The following is a 20,683-nucleotide window of genomic DNA, read 5'->3' as shown; positions in this document are numbered from 1 at the left end:
CTATGGAGGGTAGGCAACCCTTTCGACTGCTCTGGAACATGCTGTAAAGTGTGACGTCTGGTCGTACCATACAATAGCACTGTAGTTGGTACACAACGCCTGAGGATATGGAGGATAGGCAACCCTTTCGACTGCTCTGGAACATGCTGTAAAGTGTGACGTCTGGTCGTACCATACAATAGCACTGTAGTTGGTACACAACGCCTGAGGCTATGGAGGATAGGCAACCCTTTCGACTGCTCTGGAACATGCTGTAAAGTGTGACGTCTGGTCGTACCATACAAGAGCAGTGTAGTTGGTACACAACGCCTGAGGCTATGGAGGATAGGCAACCCTTTCGACTGCTCTGGAACATGCTGTAAAGTGTGACGTCTGGTCGTACCATACAAGAGCACTGTAGTTGGTACACAACGTCTGAGACTATCGAGGATAGGCAACCCTTTCGACTGCTCGAGAGACGTAGGAGAATGCGACATCTGGTGGTAGCTTTCAATAACCGTGCAGTTGGTGTATAGCTCCTGAGACTATTGTGAACTGACAGCCCTTTGTACTGCTCTGTGATACGTACAGAGCGAGTTCTCATTGTAGCTGACTACAACCGTGTTATGACATCCACTGCATCAAAATCAATGCTTACTTTAATTTTTAACGTCTTTGAACTTTTCTGGACGCTACTTCAATGTTAAGGAGGGAATAGTGCACTTACCGCTACGTAGGCTTCTTATTCCTTGACGCAATGTTTGTTGGTGCATCTTCATGTGTAGTTGCATGAACAACACTCCAAGAGTTCTCACGGGAGGTGAGGTATTTACTGGTTGCTTGGACGTGAGCTTTACTCACATGTTCGAAGTAGTTTGATTGACTTAATTGAGGTTTACAGGAATACCACGACAACAACGCAAATACTCGGTCATTTGCGCTACTCGACAAGTCTCTTCAGAATTACGGAAAATGCATGCAAGTGTCAGTTCCGCACTAGTGTTAGGGATGAGCAAGGGTCAGTGATCTCCAAGATGAACTTAAGTAAAGTTTATTGAAAGTTGGTCGTACAGTGGTAGGTGCTGGCTGGAGCACTCCGGGAGACAGTCTGCAGCTCCACAGGCTGAAACACAAAGAGCATCACATTACATCTGAATACGCGCACATTCCTAAGATATTTCCTGATTTATAAGTCGGTCTATTATGCATCTAGCGTCCCTACCCTATCTGTGTAGCGGTAACTGCTAATCCCATAGTTGGACAGAGGTCCAGTAATTCCCATTCCTATTAACTTCCAAGACTTCCCCAAACTACTCACCACATCGTCATGTCTCGCAATGACTCGTTTGCTCTAATCTGACCTTATTGTTGATCCAGATACAATGTGATAATAATCAAATGCTTCAAGGTTTTTCGCAAGGCTGAAGCTGACGGAGTGAGACCCTAGCTGAGTCTGGCATTGCCTCACATCGACCTCTCGTGGTCAGCTCTTGTTCTCTATATTATGTTCACCAGGCAGAGAGAATCTTTCATTTACACGTTCTTCGTGGCCCTTCTTCTCACTGGTGTTGAAAACAATGATCACCACCACTGCTAGGGTGTAATGTTACAAACAACCAAGTCAATGAAATGAATCTTTTGAGATTAAAATAACTTGACCTGACTCGAACTCCCGAAGATCAAAGGGTAAGACAATGATCATTAACCTATGCATCCGGTAAGGTATAGAGAATACTGTCGGATGGCTACCACTAGAAACCAGAAATGTGAAAAACTACTGGAAATATGCAAACGATTATAAGACCTAAAATCACTCAAGTCCCAGCTGAGTCCTTAATGTATTCTCCGCATGCTTTACTTTCTAAATCGACTGAATCTTTAATTTATGTTACATTTAAATAATTCATATGTCATATGATGAAACCGCTTGTGATGTTTGTCACGATTGTTCCGCCTTCCCTCAGATTTCAGTGCAGGAAACGATCACTGACGTTACTGGAAAGTCGAAAGTTGACATCGCGCTTGGAGTTCTCGTGCAACACGGTCACCTCGTTGGTCCGCATCTGTTTATAGATAAAACACAAAGATGGGAAAGTATATAATATTTGCTCTGTAGACACTGCTAGTTGTCCACGTGGTAGAGAGGAAGAGAGAAGGAACCGCTTGTGTTCCCCGTATGGTGGATGCCGGACATCCAGGATTCACTTCAAAGGCGTTGACAGAGTTTCGGCTCCACACAAGAGAAACACACTTCTAGTTTTGGTTTCGACATTCCTGGGTACTTGAAATGTAATTTCATACAGGGAGACAATTGCCTCAGTGATTTTCAGATTTTTATCATGAATTAAGTTTTCTCTTCCTTTATTGCAATGCTTACTTCACTAATTCTTATAGAAGGTCAGTGGATGACCTTTATTTGCTTACAGTTGGTCGATGAACACCATAAAGATCAATTCTGTCCTCCGTTCACAAATTTCGATTGAAGAGGAAATGACGCCAGGGCTACGTGAATGCTGCGATATGCACATATCTTGAAATACAAACTAAACCGTGGTATTTTCATTACATCATTCAGCTCCACCAGGTATTGTAGCAGTTAGTAAAAACCCCACTTCCGGAAAAGAAATACAAATGCTGTCAGCTATGGAAGTAGATGAGCCCTCTCTTTGTTTGTCCTCTCGTATATCCCACATCAGGTAACTCCACAGAACTGACGGACTTAGCTTCTCCACTCACAGAAAAGTTATTTTAATTTCCATAAATATCTGTAAATCGTATGAATAATAGCAGTGATGTTGTTCTACAACAGTGGCAGGTGTGGTGGACGACAGCCGTACTGCTGAACCGTCACCGCCGTAGCGACGGCGAGTCACACAATGGAATCCCATCAATTTCACACAAGAAACTTACTTCTGTAGTTTTCAACAAGAGGGAATGAATGTCCCAAAATCAAGACCAAGAACTGCATTAGTCTCAAAGATGTATATTTAGTCAGGGGGTGGAATAACAAGGCCATGCCTTCTTAACGAAACTGCCAGCATTTATTTTCAATTTTCTTATGGCTGTCATTCATGTATTTACTTATTTACGTATTCATTTATTTATTTATTTATTTATTTATTTATTTATTTATTTATTTATTTATTTATTTATTTATTTATTTATTTATTTATTTATTTACAGCACTTCGGCCATGTATATCTTTGGCCTTGAAACACAGAGAGTTCTAGGAAAATGAATGGACAAGGATCTGGCGTTGTGATGGTTGAACATCTTCTCAAGTGACACGGACTTGCAGAAAGTGAACATTCCTCCGTCTCTTGGAACAGGCCTCATTTAAGGCTGCAGCTGAGCATCGTCCTCCAACCACACTTTCTGGCTCAATGATGGAAGCAAAAGCCTAGTACGCGCGTTTCCCTACAAGCACATATAAGTTACCTTGTATCCCACGAGACAGTTCCTCCCAGCAGTCGTGGCCTTAACAGGGAGGAATCCTCTCACCAAGGGGCTCAGGAGCTGATGCTTCACGTTGTGTAGGTCGTTCCCTCCACTCAGAAAGCTGACTGCCAGTGCTACCAACATGGTGACCAAACATCCCAGCGGGACGTACCACATGTACGATATGCGGTACAGGATGAAGACATCCCTGGAACAGAGACATGAGCGGTTTTCTTCACTCACACCATTCTTTATTATTTAAATGTCCTACTACATCAAATAAGTATGCAGAATGTGTATTTCGGCTGTTCACCGAGAAAGGAAATGAAGACGTCTGTAGACATTCACCAGCGCTAAATGACATGATGCTCTCACGGCCCGTACTTAGCCGTGTCAAGAACATAAGGTGAAATTCTTTACGTCTTCGGAAGGAAATCTCGATTGTTCACGAGGAAGGCTTTTCAAATTATTTATTTATTTATTTATTTATTTATTTATTTATTTATTTATTTATTTATTTATACGCAGAATTACAGGTCAATGATCAAACCTGTCGTCAGGAAGCGGAGAGCTCGTCGTGCTGAAGTTGTACGTGCAGCCGTCTACTGAAAGAGGCTTGGTCATCTGTCCTCTGGTAGTGGCCAGATAGGCCCCTGACGTTAGCCAGGCGATGAACGTGAGACCAGCGGTACCGCCCGCAAGTATACCCTGTAACATGACAACAGAAGGCATCAATAATAATAATAATAATAATAATAATTTCGCGTGGAGTGGTAAGATCTCTACCAGTCAGTGTGTTATTTTCATGAATTATGAGAACACACAGCCCTCGGGTCAACTGAATTAACCGTTTAGAATTAAAATCCCGTGACCCAGACAGGAATTGAAGCCAGGACCGCGATGCTGAACGAGGAAGGAGATGTGACCTTGTTTCTTGCTTTAAACTCACTCGATATGTGAAGTTCGCCAACTTTGAAGGAACTTTTTGTCTCACTCTACGGTGGTGTTGACAAAGGAATACTTTGCCTAGTTTAGTAATATCGATATTCATCCTTGATCAATGCTATTGGTCGAAAGTTGATCTTACTTCGAAATGCGTTAAGGTACAGTGGCCAGTAGCCGTCTAGCACGAAGTTTCAGTCTACCACATGTGCTCTTGTGGGTGGGGGCGGTACAATAACACCTACGGTATCCCCTGCCTATTGTAAGAGGCGACTAAGAGGGGACCAGGGGCGTGGGTTGGCGAACACGGGGCTTTCACTTATTTGTGACAAGGCTCCTCACCTTCATGAATCCTATGCAACCTCGAGGCTATTAGAACACTCTAGCCCTAGGGAGTCTTTTATTTTCACGCTCTTACTCGGCCTTGTCTTTCTTTGGCCGATACCTTCATCGAATCCCTTCCAAATTTTCTCTGTGATTAATGTTAATGGAGGATGGTTGTCTAGTTGTACTTCCTCTTAAAACAATAAATACCACCACCACTCGAAGATGGTTTTTCCGTGGTTTCTCATTTTTGCGCCAGGCAAATGCCGAGGCTGTACCTTCATTAAAGCCACAGTCGCTTCCTTCCCACTCCTGGCCCTTTCCTATCCCAACGTCGCCTGAGTCCTAGTCCATCCATTTCGTTACAGTTTTGATTCCATTTTACAGCGAATGATATCTGAGATACTCGAATGCGGTTCGATGTGGACGAGGTGATGATAATGACGGTTCCTTTACCTGCTGTAAGGATGCTGGTTCAGCCGATGTAAGCAGGACACGGGAGGTTACTGTACTCTGATAATAAGAAGGTGAAACCGTTGGGGCCAGAAGGGAGCACAGACTCGAGTCTGTCACAAGTGAATACCGGGTTCAGGTATGAAAGCCAGGTCTCCATGATGAGAGCCTCTAACATTCCCTGTTTCGACAAGCAGTATTCTATCCTGACACCCGGTACTTACTTTGCACGTACCATCAATAAATTGCTAGAAAAACTTTATACATGCCGAAATCAAACAAAATATGTTCTTGTACTCGTGTATTACAATTGATTTCATAAACAGGCTCTATTTTATTAGCAAGACGATGTGAAAGTGGCTATACTGTTAACATGTTGATATTTTTCTTATAGCCTCTAGTGTGTGGCACTGTACACTTCGAGTATCAAGTATAAAAACTAAAATCCCTTGCCTAAGCTAGCTGGCCTGCTGTCGGGGGAGGGGCCACACCTCCCAGGACAAGAAAGCTTCAAGGACATGCGTCAACCTGAACTGCGGTAGTGTGAGCGGATTGTCGAGACATCTGTACTTGGCTTGGCTTAGATGTTCCCATTTTTTTGACTTTATAAAAAGCATTCTAGGGAATAATAAGAAAATACCCCAACAGCGGGGTTCAGTGCACGAACATGTACGCAAGCAAGGATGACGATACCACTCACCTTGCTGTTTACCCAGGGAAAGAAAAGTCCCAGGGTGAAGACGGCGAGGATAGGTCCCTCCGGCATGGAGCCTACAGACAGCGCCATCTGAAAACACAATAAAGACAAGCAATGATATAGTTTTATTTCATAAGAACACTGAAATGTCATAGGGTTACTGATTTATTCTTACAAAGAATCATCCTCTGCTACAACAGCATCAAACATCACCATGACTACTATACTATTACTTTCATGGAGTCCATATTAAGTAGATAGCAAGAGTATGTTAACGTCCATGGAGGCTCAAACTCCTTGGCTGTGTAGCGAACAGGTACGGTCAGTTAGATAATTCTCCACCCCCCCCCCTCGAGCCGTATCACGGTTGCTCAACTCCAATGGATGTACCAGTCGAATGGGTCTTCGAAACACTCTCCCCTCTTTGTCAGTCAACTCACATGACCTGATCTTCCCATCTCGTCCCGTGATGAGTTTGGAGATTCTAGCTATCTTCCAAATTTGCCTTGGTAGTTTATCGTCACTTAGCAGCGCCAGATCTCCTTGTTGAAGAAGTGAACGATTCTGGTTCCATTGTTGAACTTCATGGAAACGATTTAGATCCAATAGATACTCATTCCTCCACTGCTTCCAAAATGTGTTCAGTGCAGACTGTTTTTCCATCCACATCTGATTCATTTCTTCCTTTGTTTTGTTACTATCTTCAACATTGGTCTTTCTGTCTGGTAGCCTTGTTGTGTTATCACCAATACGAAAATGTGCTCGTGTCAGCGCACGATGCTGAGGATCGTTTTCCACATACATCAAGGGTCTACTGTTGATTGTTGCTTCAATTCCGACGAGAACTGTGTACATTTCTTCATCATCGAACCGCCTGCTTCCTAAGGCTTTCTTCAAACAGCTTTTCACTGTCTGCACCATTCTCTCCCAGAATCCTCCCCAGCAAGCCGCGCGTTCGACTATATATTGCCAATGAATATTTTTACCATTCAAAAAATGCACAATGTCTTCTGTTTTCAGATTTTCCCATAATGTGCTAAGTTCTCTTTCAGCTTTCTTAAATGCTCGTGCGTTATCGGACCAAATTGTTCGACATTAACCTTTCGTCCAATAAATCGCTGTAAGGCATGAATGAATTTCTCCGTACTCATATCTGTCACAAGCTCCAAGTGTACAGCGCGCGTGACAGCGCATGTGAACAATGCAATGTATCTTTTCTGTAATATGCCTCCATTCTTGGTGTATAACGGACCTGCGAAGTCCACACCAGTGGTCTCAAATGGTCTGCTAGGAGTTACGCGTTCTGCCGGAAGAGGGGGTTCAACTTCCGAAGCTGCCTTTGCTTTCAGTTTTTTGCACGGTAAGCACTGTCTAATGATTTTCTTGATGATCTGTCGTCCTCGAAGTATCCAAAAGTCTGTCCTTAAAATACTCAACAAAATTCGAGTCCCTACATGAAATTGGGTTTTATGTTCTTCTTCTACTAACAGTTTTGTGAAATGGTGGTCACCATTTAAAATAATGGGATGTTGCTCGTTTTCATCTAAACTGGCAAATTGTAAACGTCAACCAACTCTAAGAATGCCATGTTTGATGAATGGAGAAAAGTTTCTAATTTTGGACTGCTTGGGTAGTTCTGGCCTTTTCTGTAGTGCTTCTATTTCTTCTGGAAACGATTCTCTTTGTGAATGTTTAATCCAAAACAGCTTTGCAGTTTGAATTTCGTATAATTGGAGTGGGCCTAACGTTTTTTCTTGACAGCGAGTATTTCGTGTAAATCGCGAAATCCATGCTGTAATCCTGAGAACTTTGGTTAATCTGCTATATCTTGTAATGTCGAAAATCGCTTCTGTCTCTTTAGCTGCGGTAGCATGGGAAACTGTTTTCTTTCGTTCTGTTCCTGTTTTATGAAGTTCTGTTTGTGATATTTCAACTGATTTCGGCCAATACTCTTCTGGTTTTACAAGCCACCATGAGTTACTTTCACGCAGTTGATTTACTGTTAGCCCTCGTGTTATATGATCTGCAAGGTTTTCCTTGCCGGGGCAATGACGCCACTGTGTTGGGTGTGACCTTCGATGAATTTCATGTATTCTGTTCGAGACGGACACCTTCCTCTTATCCAGTGTAATACAATGGTTGAATCGGTCCAAAATTGGACGTGGTGTAATTCCAAGTGTAGTTCACGTTTGACATACTCGGAAAGACGAACTGCTATGATAGCTCCCATGAGTTCTAGTCGTGGTAAGAATATTTTCTGAACTACTGCGAGTCGATTTTTGGCTGTGATTAATTCGATCCTGACATGTTCGTTTATGGTCGTCTTGATGTAAACTGCTGCGCCATATATTCGTTCGCTGGCATCACTGAAAATGTGCAGTTCTCTGGTCTGGTCTTGCTTGATCCAAGATCCTATCCATCGTGGAATTTTAACTGTGTGTAGGCTTTTTAAACCTTCTAGCCAGTGGTTCCACTTCTGAACTAAATCATGTGGCAAAAGGTCATCCCAGTCGAGGTTTCTCAGCCAAGTTTCTTGGAAAATAATCTTTTCTGTAATTGTTGCTGGTGATAGGAGTCCTAATGGATCGTAAATTCTTGCTGCAGTCTTCAGGACAACTCTTTTAGTACAGGGCATGAGTGCTGCTGTACTTACGGTATTCTCGACCGAGAAGTAGAATTCATCTGTATCCGTATCAGTTGGAATGCCTAAAATAGATGTATTTTGGCGGACCACTTCTTTCATTTCTCGCCACATCTGGTTCATTGTTATTGAGTTTGATAACCATTTGGAAAGTGGAATGCTGATCTCATTGAAACAATTTTTCATCTCTGTATAAATGTCTATCAATTCTTCATCCGTGTCTCCGCCTGCTGCTAGATCGTCAACATACACGTTGTCTTCTAGAATTCTTAATGCGTTTGGATATTTGTCTTTCATCACCGTTGCTACTTGTCTTAAAGTTGCTGCCAGCAGATACGGGCCAAACGGGAGTCGACAGAAACGGTATATTTTGGTCTCGTTGGTTCTCAGCCATCCTTCTTCTGAACGAATCATTTTAAACCAGAAAAAACGAGTGGAATCTCTGTCTTTCTCATTCAGAATCAACTGTAAAAAGCTCTGTTTCCCGTCTGCTGCAATGTATTTATTGAACGTTCGTAACCGAAGTAAGGTTGCTGTTGAATCTGGATTCAGATTGGGGCCAGATTCTAAGTTGCTGTTCAAAGACAATTCGCCTTTCTTATGTGAAGAAGCGTCAAATACGATCCTCACTACAGAATTCAACTTGTTCGTTCTCAATGTGTTTCTGCATTGCTTGTACATAGCGTTCTTCGTAGTTCTTATCTCTTACAAATCGCTTCTTCAAACTATCGAAACGCTTTAACGCAATATTCCTGTTGTCATGTAGATTAGGTTCATCCTTTTTCCAAGGTAGGAATACTGTGCACCGACTTTCAGTTATCGCAAATTGTTCATTGGTTGTTGTCAAGATCTTCTGTTCCTTGGCTGTGAATTTGCGAGTTTCGTCATCCCTGATTCCGATGCTCTCTAGCTCCCAGAATCTTCTCAATAGGTTGTCTGTTTCTGAGTGAATGAAGTATGAATCTGTTTCTTTTATCGAAATCCCAGTGCGACTTCCAAATAGAATCCAACCAAAAATACTTCTGCGAATGGTGAGCGAGTCTGATAAGCGGATGATGTCATCTTGGAAGATACGTTCATGGTAATCACCGCCAACTAATATTCCAATAGAGATGTTCTTCGATATTTCATCCGCATCTGCAAATTTTAAACTGCTGAATTGTTGCCTAATATCCATTGGGACTGGTCTCAGAGCTTGAAAAGTATGTGTAGCTTCTAAAGCTTCTATCTTGATTGCAGTTCCCGTGGCTGCTCCTGTAAGTTGAAATCGTACTCGGTTGCATATTGTTGCTTTACCGTGATGTTCAAGAGTTGAAATAATTAAGGACTCTTTTCCAATGTTTTCCAAGTTTAGTTTATCTGTTAGATCTTTGACGATATAACTGCGTTCACTTCCGGCATCAAGTAGTATTTTTGTCATATGCTGATTGCCGTTGCGATCAGAAATCCACACTAATGCTGTGTTCAAAAACATCTCATGCAATTGTGTATTCCTTGTCTCTGTAGTATGGACGACTGTAACAGTTGCTTCTTTCGTAGGTTACTCCCCTGTGGTTACTGCCGTTATTGTATTCAAGGGTGATTTGCAAATGGATTTATGATGTCCTGTGTTATTACAGACTCGACATTTCTGATCTTTCTTTCTACAGTCTTTCATTTTGTGGTTTTTGCCTAAACAGATGAAGCATCGTCCATCTTTCCTTAATTTTTCTGATCTGGCTGCAACTGAGACTATTTTATGGCATTCGTTACTCCAGTGGCCTCTTCTATCGCAAAAGCCGCATGTGATTGGGTTTGTTTTTATTTCATCGCTGTACGTTATTTTAGGTGGATTATTTTGCTGTTCAGTATGCTTACTGTTTTTTATTTCTTTCTTGTATTGACTGGTGTGTAGATTCATTGTTGTAGAGAAGTGTTCTCCTAAACTGTCACTGAACTCGTTCAATTTCTCTGATTTTTCTTTGCTGAGTACCCATTTGTCCAGGAAATTCATCAGGGCATCCAAGTTACCATCATCGCCTTGCGTAGTGTACCAGGCGAATTTGGTTTCATCTGGAAAGGCGCGTAAAATATCTGCAGATAAAAAGGAACCAAGCATGCAGGCATCAAACCCAAGTCCTTTAAGAGCCGCAATATTCATCCGGCAATTCGGTAGTAGTTGGATATGAATTTTTTCTCAAGGTACGGAAGAAATCGATATGTTCCTGTAATTTAATGTTGTCGAAGCGTCCCTTCAGCTTCTGAAGTGCGATCTTGTAATTTTCCTCTGACATTTTCAGCCCACTGATGAGATGTCTGGCTTCTCCTTCCACCAAGTTCCATAGATACAGATGTTTGTCAACTGGCATAATTGCCGAATTATTATGAATTGCTGATTCAAATTGCTGATAAAATCTTGGCCAGTCTGAAAAGGCACCCATGAAAGGTTTAATTTCAAGCTTAGGTAAGCGTGGTCTCACGAGTGCAGACTGAAGAATAGTTGTTTCATTCTTTGCGTTTGATTGCTGCTGGGGAAACCTAATTTCTGTGATCTTCTTGTTTGCTATTGCAATTAGTTTTCGGCCTTCTATTTGACGGCTTTCACACTCTTCTACATCCCGTTCGTTCGCATCGTCTTCCTGCAACGCCTGTATCCGTTTCTGAATTTCGCTCAAATCTAGTAGTAGTTCGTGTAATCTTTGCGCTAATATTTCCATTTCGATGTCATCATATCCATCTTCGATCGCTGTTCGAATGCGTCTTTCAGTCTGTAAAATGTTTGCATTTGAAACCGTAAACTGAGCAGTAGGTGCGTTAATATTCGTATTCTCCATGTTCCACTGAAATGAATTATGCACGAATACCATTAACGAAAATAACACACACTACGTAGATGGACATTACCGTATTCCTGTCTTTAACCTATATCTGTAATGTAATTGGTATTTTACTGCAACCTGAAGATACTCTGCATTCGTAAACAGTCCGGGTTTCCGTATTATGTTTTTACGACGGTCAAACCTTAAGCGTTGGTTTCGTATAGTACTGATCCTGTCAACAGAGGCTTTACACTCTTGTAATATTCACTGTTTTTGCGACGAACTTTGAAACGTACAATGATGGTTCGTAACACTTCAAGTGAGTCTGTTCGTAATGTACATAATTACGTATATTCCTTCAAATGTATATCCGTTGCTTAAGAAATTGAATGTAAGTAGTGATCTTTCTTGGGTTAGCTGGTTTCTTGTTGACACGGCGATGTTGCGTGATGCTGCTTACTGTCCGCGTCTTTCTTGCCGCTGATCGTTCCACAAACGGGTTTCGGCACCAATTGTAATGCCTTACTTCATAAGAACACTGAAATGTCATAGGTTGCAGATTTATTCTTAAAAAATAATCATAATCTGCTACAACAACATCATCAAAACATCACCAAGGTCAATATACTATTACTTTCATGGAGGCCATATTAAGCAGATAGCAAAGAGTATGTTAACGTCCATTGAGGCTCAAACTCCTTGGCTGTGTAGTGAACAGGTACTGTCAATAGATAATTCTCCACAAATGGAAATTAACCATGCCGGTATGTAGGGACCTTAGAATGTAGGAATCCGCCTTAAAACGTAGGCAGTTTTTGATCTAATAATGAGTCCAACATGCCAAATTAGTTCACATCACTGTTTAAGTCCAAATGCATATTGCGTGGTCGAAATGAGCAAAGTGAATTTATTATTACCAGAAGTACTCTCAACTACGAGTCGTATGCCTCCTTTGATTCAAGCTTCAACGCAAAACAAACACAAAGGATCTCAAAAAAGAAACCTGAGAAACAAATCCATTATTTTGATTTCATAAATACTTAAAAGATGCATTTGTGGTTTTATTTTACTAGTAATAACTCCGAGTACCTTTACTATTATTATTATTATTATTATTATTATTATTATTATTATTATTATTATTATTATTATTATTATTATTATTATTATTATTATTGGTAAATTATCATGGTGTGGGTTACTGTAGTCACGTCCTAGTTCATGAACCATGGGCAACGGCTAAGTGGCCTAGTATGTGGTCCTGAGAGTCGGGATGCCAGTTGCTATGGAATGGGAGTGGGCATATCGCACATATTCTGAGTCATGGCCCTCCTTGTGCTCAGGCGGCTAGGACTATACAATTCACCGGTGGTCCATAACCCGTTAGAGGAGAGATCCTCACTTGGACTATGTGCAAGTAGGGTAGCATCCTGCTTCATGAATTTACCGAGCTCAGAACATTTTAAGCAATCCTCGGACCTATGGGAGTAATGGAGTCCAACTCCCATTTGACAGGCGAGGGACTCCTTGGAAACAATTTGGCGAACGAAATGGAATTCGATGGGGAGCTATCAATATTAATGGGGCTTATGGAAGAAAGAAGGTAGAACTGGCTGAGTGAGCAAAGAGGATGCATCTGGATGTGCTAGGAGTAAGTGATATTCGGGTAAGGGGAGATAACGAGGAGGAGATAGGAGATTATAAAGTGTACTTGACAGGTGTTAGAAAGGGAAGGGCAGAGTCTGGGGCAGGGCTCTTTATCAGGAATACCATTGCACGCAACATAGTTTCTGTTAGGCACGTAAGTGAGCGAATGATGTGGGTAGATTTGTCAGTGGGAGGAATTAGGACAAGAACTGTGTCCGTGTATTCACCATGTGAGGGTGCAGATGAGGATGAAGCTGACAAGTTTTATGAAGCATTGAGTGACATCGTGGTCAGGGTCAACAGCAAGGATAGAATAGTGCTAATGGGCGATTTCAATGCGAGAGTTGGGAATAGAACTGAAGGATACGAAAGGGTGATTGGTAAATGTGGGGAAGATATGGAAGCTAATGGGAATGGGAAGCGTTTGCTGGACTTCTGTGCTAGTATGGGTTTAGCAGTTACGAACGCATTCTTCAAGCATAAGGCTATTCACCGCTACACGTGGTAGGCTAGGGGTACCAGATCCATAATAGACTATATCTTAACAGACTTTGAATTCAGGAAATCTGTTACGAATGTACGAGTTTTCTGCGGATTTTTCGATGATATAGACCACCATCTGATCTGTAGTGAACTAAGTATCTCTAGGCCTAGGGTAGAGAAAGTGAAATCTGTCTGCAAACGAATAAGGGTAGAAAATCTCCAGGACGAGAAAATTAGATAAAAGTACATGGATATGATTAGTGAGAAGTTTCGAACAGTAGACAGTAAGCAGGTTCAGGCTATGGAAAGAGAATGGGTGGCATACAGGGATGCTGTAGTAGAAACAGCAAGGGAATGCCTAGGAACAACTGTGTGTAAAGATAGGAAAATGCGAACATCTTGGTGGAATGATGAAGTGAGAACAGCTTGTAAACGTAAAAAGAAGGCTTATCAGAAATGGCTCCAAACAAGGGCCGAGGCAGACAGGGATTTGTACGTAGATGAAAGAAACAGAGCGAAACAAATAGTTGTTGAATCCAAAAAGAAGTCATGGGAAGATTTTGGTAATAACCTGGAAAGGCTAGGTCAAGCAGCAGGGAAACATTTCTGGACAGTAATAAAGAATCTTCGGAAGGGAGGAAAAAAATAAATAAGCAGTGTTTTGTGTAATTCAGGTGAAATCATAATAGATCCCAGGGAATCACTGGAGAGGTGGAGGGAATATTTTGAACATCTTCTCAATGTAAAAGGAAATCATCCTGGTGGTGTTGCAAACAGCCAAGCTCACGGGGAGGAGGAAAAGGATGTTGGTGAAATGATGCTTGTGGAAGTGGAAAGGATAGTAGATAAACTCCATTGTCATAAAGCAGCAGGAATAGATGAAATTAGACCTGAAATGGTAAAGTATAGTGGGAAGGCAGGGATGAAATGGCTTCATAGAGTAGTCAAATTAGCGTGGAGTGTTGGTAAGGTACCTTCAGATTGGACAAAAGCCGTAATTGCACCTATCTATAAGCAAGGGAACAGGAAGGATTGCAACAACTATCGAGGTATCTCATTGATTAGTATACCAGGCAAAGTATTCACTGGCATCTTGGTAGGGAGGGTACGATCAGTAGTTGAGAGGAAGTTGGAAGAAAACCAGTGTGGTTTTAGACCACAGAGGGGCCGTCAGGATCAGATTTTCAGTATGCGCCAGGTAATTGAAAAATGCTACGAGAGGAATAGGCAGTTGTGTTTATGTTTCGTAGATCTAGAGAAAGCATTTGACAGGGTATCGAGGGAAAATGTGTTCGCCATACTGCGGGACTATATAATCAAAGGTAGATTATTAAAGTCAATCAATGGCATTTATGTTGACAGTTGGGCTTCAGTGAGAACTGATGATAGAATGAGTTCTTGGTTCAGGGTACTTACAGGAGTTAGACAAGGCTGTAATCTTTCACCTTTGCTGTTCGTAGTTTACGTGGATCATCTGCTGAAAGGTATAAAATGGCAGGGAGAGATTCACTTAGGTGGAAATGTAGTAAGCAATCTGGCCTATGCTGATGACTTGGTCTTAATGGCAGATTGTGCCGAAAGCCTGCAGTCTAATATCTTGGAACTTGAAAATAGGTGCAATGAGTATGGTATGAAAATTAGCCTCTCGAAGACTAAATTGATGTCAGTAGGTAAGAAATTCAACAGAACTGAATGCCAGATTGGTGATACAAAGCTAGAACAGGTCGATAATGTCAAGTATTTAGGTTCCGTGTTCTCCCAGGATGGTAATATAGTAAGTGAGATTGAATCAAGGTGTCGTAAAGCTAATGCAGTGAGCTCGCAGTTGCGATCAGCAGTATTAAGTAAGAAGGAAGTCAGCTCCCGGACGAAACTATCTTTACATCTGTCTGTTTCCAGACCAACTTTGTTTCACGAGAGTGAAAGCTGGGTATACTCAGGATATCTTATTCATATGTTAGAAGTAATAGACATGAAAGTAGCGAGAATAATTGCTGGTACAAGCAGGTGGGAAGAATGGCAAGAGGGTATTCGGAATGAGGAGATAAAGGCTAAGTTAGGAATGAACTCGATGGATGAAGCTGTACGCATAAACCGGCTTCGGTATTGGGGTCATATGAGGGGAATGGAGGAGGATAGGTTACCTAGGAGAATAATGGACTCTGTTTTGGAGGGTAAGAGAAGTAGAGGGAGACCAAGACGACGATGGTTAGACTCGGTTTCTAACGATTTAAAGATAAGAGGTATAGAACTAAATGGGGCCACAACACTAGTTGCAAATAGAGGATTGTGGGGACGTTTAGTAAATTCTCAGAGGCTTGCAGACTGAACGCTGAAAGGCATAACAGTCACACAATGTACCGTGTTTCGATACAACTAACATTTTACGTTCCCTGCTGGTATGTAGGAGTACTAATGCTCAGCCACGCTATCCCTGAACCGAGCTTGAAGCTGCTTTCACGTCATATCCGCACAAATGGGCAAATCTATTTTCGAATTTTTTGTGTCTAATGCGAGACAAAAACACAGTGCGGAGCCAAAATGTGTAATGCATGCGCAACACGCTTACTGTAAGTGAAAGGATCTTCCATAGAACTGACATTGTTGCTGCGGTAAAAGATAACATTAATTATGTATCTTGTGCAGTGTGACCCAAGGAATCGCGGAAATGTTTGCTGCCAAGCAAGGAACTGACCTTGAGTACCGAGCCCAGCTTCTCGACGACAAACAGCAGGGAGACGCCGACCAACCCCGTGACGAGAACTGTTGTCTTCAGGAGTAGACTGGTCTGTCTCTGGGACAGCGGCTTGGCGAAGAACGTCTTGTAGAAGTCCTCGAGGACCACGGCCGCTGTGGAGTTGAGCGCCGAGGACAGCGAGCTGGGAACAAAGACCGCCGAGTGAGACATCAGCAAGATCGGAGTTACATCCTTACATTTCGGTGCGTTTTCGAAGTTCCTCTTCGATTTCTTTCACCGCCTGTTGTTAATAAACAACGAAAAGGAAAACGGACCAAATGCAGCCCTGCCTGATTCCCTTCTTAATGGCTGCTTATTTTCCATTCTTAGGACTCCACACTGACTTTTGTACACATTCCACAAAATACTTCTCGACGGGTATCACTCTTAGTGTCTCAACAGCTTGATCCAATTAACATTATCGAATATCCTTTTTCCGATCTACGAATACCATGTACGTGGATTTGTCATTTTAAATCGATACTCTGAGCTTCGTGTGTTTGTTCGGAAGCCAAACTGATCTTCTCCTAACTTGGCTTTCATTCTCCAGTCAATAACACGACACTCAGCGCCTGTTTCGTTGGAAACAGTAATAACAACATTATTTTTAAAATCGGGTGGTACTTCTCTTCACGGTAAATGGAATAACTTCGCCTTGCCGGTTTCTTCTAAGGTTGTCACTAATTCTGAGGATATGTCACCGTTTCTATGTGCGCTTGGTCAAATTCTGACCTAAACACTGGGTTTCCTATTTCATCAACACCTTATTCATGTTCTTCTCCTTCTAGAAATCTATCGCCTTCTTTCTCTTGATACAAATTGTTGGATATTTTCCTGTCATCTTTCTGCCTTGTATAGTTTCCTTAAAAGTTGTTTTCCATCTGAGCTTCTAATATTCATTCATATGGTTTCCCGTTTTTCAAATCTTCCCTTGATTTTCCTCCACACAGCGTTTTTAGTGGTACGCGTTCTCGTGAGTTCTCCTGGAAATAACTCTAATTTCTCCGAGGGAATGAAGACAGTCTTCACTCAGTCCTCATCTGAAACCTAAGTGGTGATATTAAGGAAAACCATTCCACTTCCCTATTTTATCACAATTAACAACAATAGGCCTAGGAATTTAAGCATAGTTGTTTATACAAATTTACCGTTTCCTATTATTGCACGTGACTGATGGTACGCGAGTTTAGAATATAACAAGGTAAACAGATGTAGATCCCTGGAACTGAACCCGAGACATCCACTCTAAATGCAAACTCATTCACAGCAATAAAACACCAGCTAACATCATGTCGGTGTCCGGTCAGCATTTCCGCACCAGGAGGGGACAGCTAAGTACGTGGCTCGGGTCGAGTTCAGCATCGTGTCTGCGTTTGCTGGAAGGATCTCCAATTTCTTCAGCGGGGGACATCCATACAAGGTAAGGTAGGTCGGCGCCAGGAGCTACTTGTACCTTCTGTGGGCAGTGGGCTCGTTTATCCAGCTGCAGAGTCACCCTGCGAGACCTTGCAGCTTCATGACCCTGGAGATGATTATTCCCCTGTTCTGTTCTCTAGCAGTGGTCAAACAATCTGTACTGCGTTGGTTTTAAGCATCATTGCCCTGTCGGTGTACTGAAGCATTCCGCGCTGTCCAGTGTGACACTAGATAAACTGGTCTTGGGCAATGTTTCAGTCGTTCCCCGCCACCGAGCAGTCGCGTAGCTGTGAGTTTCCATTCGGGAGACGGTGGGATCAGCAGGCCTGAAGATGGTTTCCCGAGGTTTGCCATTTTCACAGCAGGCAAGTGCTGAGGCTGTGCCTTAATTAAGGTCATGGCCGCTTCACGCCGTTGCGTCGCGGGAAACCTTCGATGTGTTAAATAAACATTAACCTAAGGAAATAAGGACAAGTTATTGTTTGGAACTACTGAACAGTACAACTGTTCCAATAACTGTTGTGAGTACCTGAGGGCAGCACTGAACACTCCGGCCACGAAGATGCCGGGCAGTCCGGGGAAGTCCCCGAGCGTCCGCATCACCTGCAACAGGAGCACCTGGTCTTTGGCTGTCACCAGCTGTAACATGGACAATATTAAACTTTGTTAAACGAGCTGCGTTTGGCTGAGACACTCTCGTGAGGTAAGTTGGCTTTTTCCAAGGACTTTTGAACAATATGGAGACTAAACATTGTTCTTATGTGATTAAGGATGTGGCTTGCACAGGACTAAATCTGGAGAGCAACCTCAGCGCATTTTGAGGCCACTATACATTGTTCACATGTGACTAGGGAAGTGGTGTAAGAGCTAATACGCATGCCTTTCTTATACAGGATGCACAATGCGTCTTCCGCTTGATTGGTGCACTGTACATTGCTTCATAACGTTATAACTATAAAGAAGTTCTAAATTGTTAATACACCACAACGGTGAAAAAGGTGCATGTGTAACATTCTGTTAAAGGAGTTTCAATAACCAGTGACGTCATCAGATTGACGTCATAGCTTTCGACTCCTCGGTGTTGTGGTCAGCATAACTTCACGACCAGCCCACTTGTGGTAAATATCCTAGCTGTAAATCGATGAGAAACTACCGGAAACTCGTTAGGAACTGAGACAGTACCGACAAGCGCAGTCAACGTTCCGCATCACAAACTCTGTAGTAATTGTAATTTTAAAACCCTACTCAAAAATAGTGTTGGTATATCTAATTCGATCTACTTGATTTCTGTCAGAATGATGTATTCTGGGCCATAAATCTTGCCGCTTGTGTGCAGGAAAACAATTCACATTCATAACCACTGTATCTGAAATATGAGTGGCAACAGTTCCGTCGTGTAGATCTCAACAATTCATGAAACACGATGGCATTGTTTTACTTGTACTTTGGAGAATATTCTCATGAATTACTCATAACATTTCTTTGTGACTAACAACCGCTCTCTTAACAATAATTAAAACTGAAACAAGTCACGATTTTTATTGATTTCTATTCCACTACGCGTTTGAGATCGTGAGCTACAACTCATCACCACCAATCACGCGAAAAATGGAAAAGGTCCGACACTTGGTAAAATGAAGGTATTGAGAAAAGAAAGACTCAGGAGGTAACACTCGTCAATGGGGTTGTATTGAACACAGTAGCGGCAATTGGATTAAAAGTGCGGAGGCAAAAAAAAATTACAGACAAGAAACAGTGTGGGATAGAGCGGACTGGAGTTATCTAGGCCTACATGAATACTTATAAATAAGCGCTACAAAATGGTGCGTTTTTTATGCTTCTCTGAGCGAATTTCCACAAAGAGATAAAGGTTGACAGTTTACTAACTTAAGAGCGGTAATAATAGTTTCTTTGAGATTTTGATTCAATACTATACAATAAAACTTTCACCAAAGGAACAATATTATAGATGTATTATTAGAAGTGCGGCGTGATCATACGATTAAAAAACATCTAGTGTTTGACTGCAGAATAACAGACGCAGAGCGGCAGTTCCTCACAGCACTTGCCGTGGTGCTAGAGCGGCGAACAACGACATTTTATGCATATTTCGACTAATAATTGTGTTTACAATTAAAGAAAATAAAGGAACGAATTAGCTGAGAAGACAAGAGCAGCACTCAGCAACATGGCCAACTCGTAAGGACGAACATTGCACCAGGAAATCGTCCAAATACGGAGAGAAACTTGTCAAGTTTTAGGTACCGGTGTGCGATGAGTACATGGGGATTTTGTCCACGCTTGAGCTTCACGAAACTGTGAAAACACCCTCCGATCTTCCTCCTATACTTCTTTTTAAAATGAACATGTCGTCCATCACAGTTCTACCTGTACGATCTGCCCTTTGAGATTAAAACATTTCTTAGCAGATCCCCATACTACAAAAAACTATCAACTGCACCGAAAGTTGAAGGGCTAAAGGGCCTGGAGAGCCTTCAACTCGTGAGTCTTGCAGAGTTCTATCCGACATAAATACAGCTTGTTTCTTTACTCGTCTTCGTTTTTATTCAAATCAACTTATCTTTCTGTAATGTGGTCCTTGGTTCAAAACTCTCATGCATATTTTGATTTTTTAAATGTCCTCATCAAATGAAGTTATAGGATAAGGGCTTAAATGCACTGAATCACATTAGCGCTCGTTGTGGTAGAAAAAAGGCAAACTGCTAATCTAAATGACCAAATAAAGATGATTAAGAAGTGATAAACAATATGTAGGTCATGTCCCAACGATATTTGCTTGCCTCAAGGAATAGAAGGAATGGTTCAGGTGCTCGGCTCATAAAGAATAAATTATCAAGCAAACCACTTCGCGACCATCTAACACAAATAAAATTTAAAAAAGATTAATCGATAACAAAAATATATGTACAGTAAACCAGACAAAGGCAATGTTGCAGGAACATTAAAATGCATACATAACGAAAATTATGCTTATGATCTTCTTGTCATAATATGATGTCTTTAAGTTGACACAGGACGTCAGGCAAAGACGGAAATATGAAAATGATTGCCAGAAATTAAAAAGAAGAAAAATTATTTCTAAGACACCTCAACAGTGAAAAGTATAG

General features: G+C 41.8%; 1 protein-coding gene across 1 annotated transcript in view; it reads right to left on the bottom strand.

Moving 5' to 3' along the window:
• Positions 1 to 1,014: 1,014 nt before the first annotated feature.
• The window catches only part of LOC136876044 (sodium-coupled monocarboxylate transporter 1), a 126,406-nt gene continuing 106,737 nt past the window's right edge, over positions 1,015 to 20,683 (bottom strand). Inside the window, exons 9-14 of the mRNA XM_067149663.2 lie at positions 18,085 to 18,194; positions 16,098 to 16,281; positions 5,837 to 5,923; positions 3,968 to 4,125; positions 3,418 to 3,625; positions 1,015 to 1,102 (exon numbers count right to left, since the gene is read on the bottom strand). Coding sequence (XP_067005764.2) covers positions 1,031 to 1,102; positions 3,418 to 3,625; positions 3,968 to 4,125; positions 5,837 to 5,923; positions 16,098 to 16,281; positions 18,085 to 18,194 — 819 coding nt within the window. The 3' untranslated portion in view covers positions 1,015 to 1,030. The remainder of the gene's footprint in view (positions 1,103 to 3,417; positions 3,626 to 3,967; positions 4,126 to 5,836; positions 5,924 to 16,097; positions 16,282 to 18,084; positions 18,195 to 20,683) is intronic.

The sequence above is a fragment of the Anabrus simplex genome, chromosome 6, assembly GCF_040414725.1.
Source record: "Anabrus simplex isolate iqAnaSimp1 chromosome 6, ASM4041472v1, whole genome shotgun sequence".
Classification (NCBI taxonomy): domain Eukaryota; kingdom Metazoa; phylum Arthropoda; class Insecta; order Orthoptera; family Tettigoniidae; genus Anabrus; species Anabrus simplex.
Note: the sequence above shows the minus strand (reverse complement) of the source record. Positions and strands in the feature narration are given on the sequence as shown.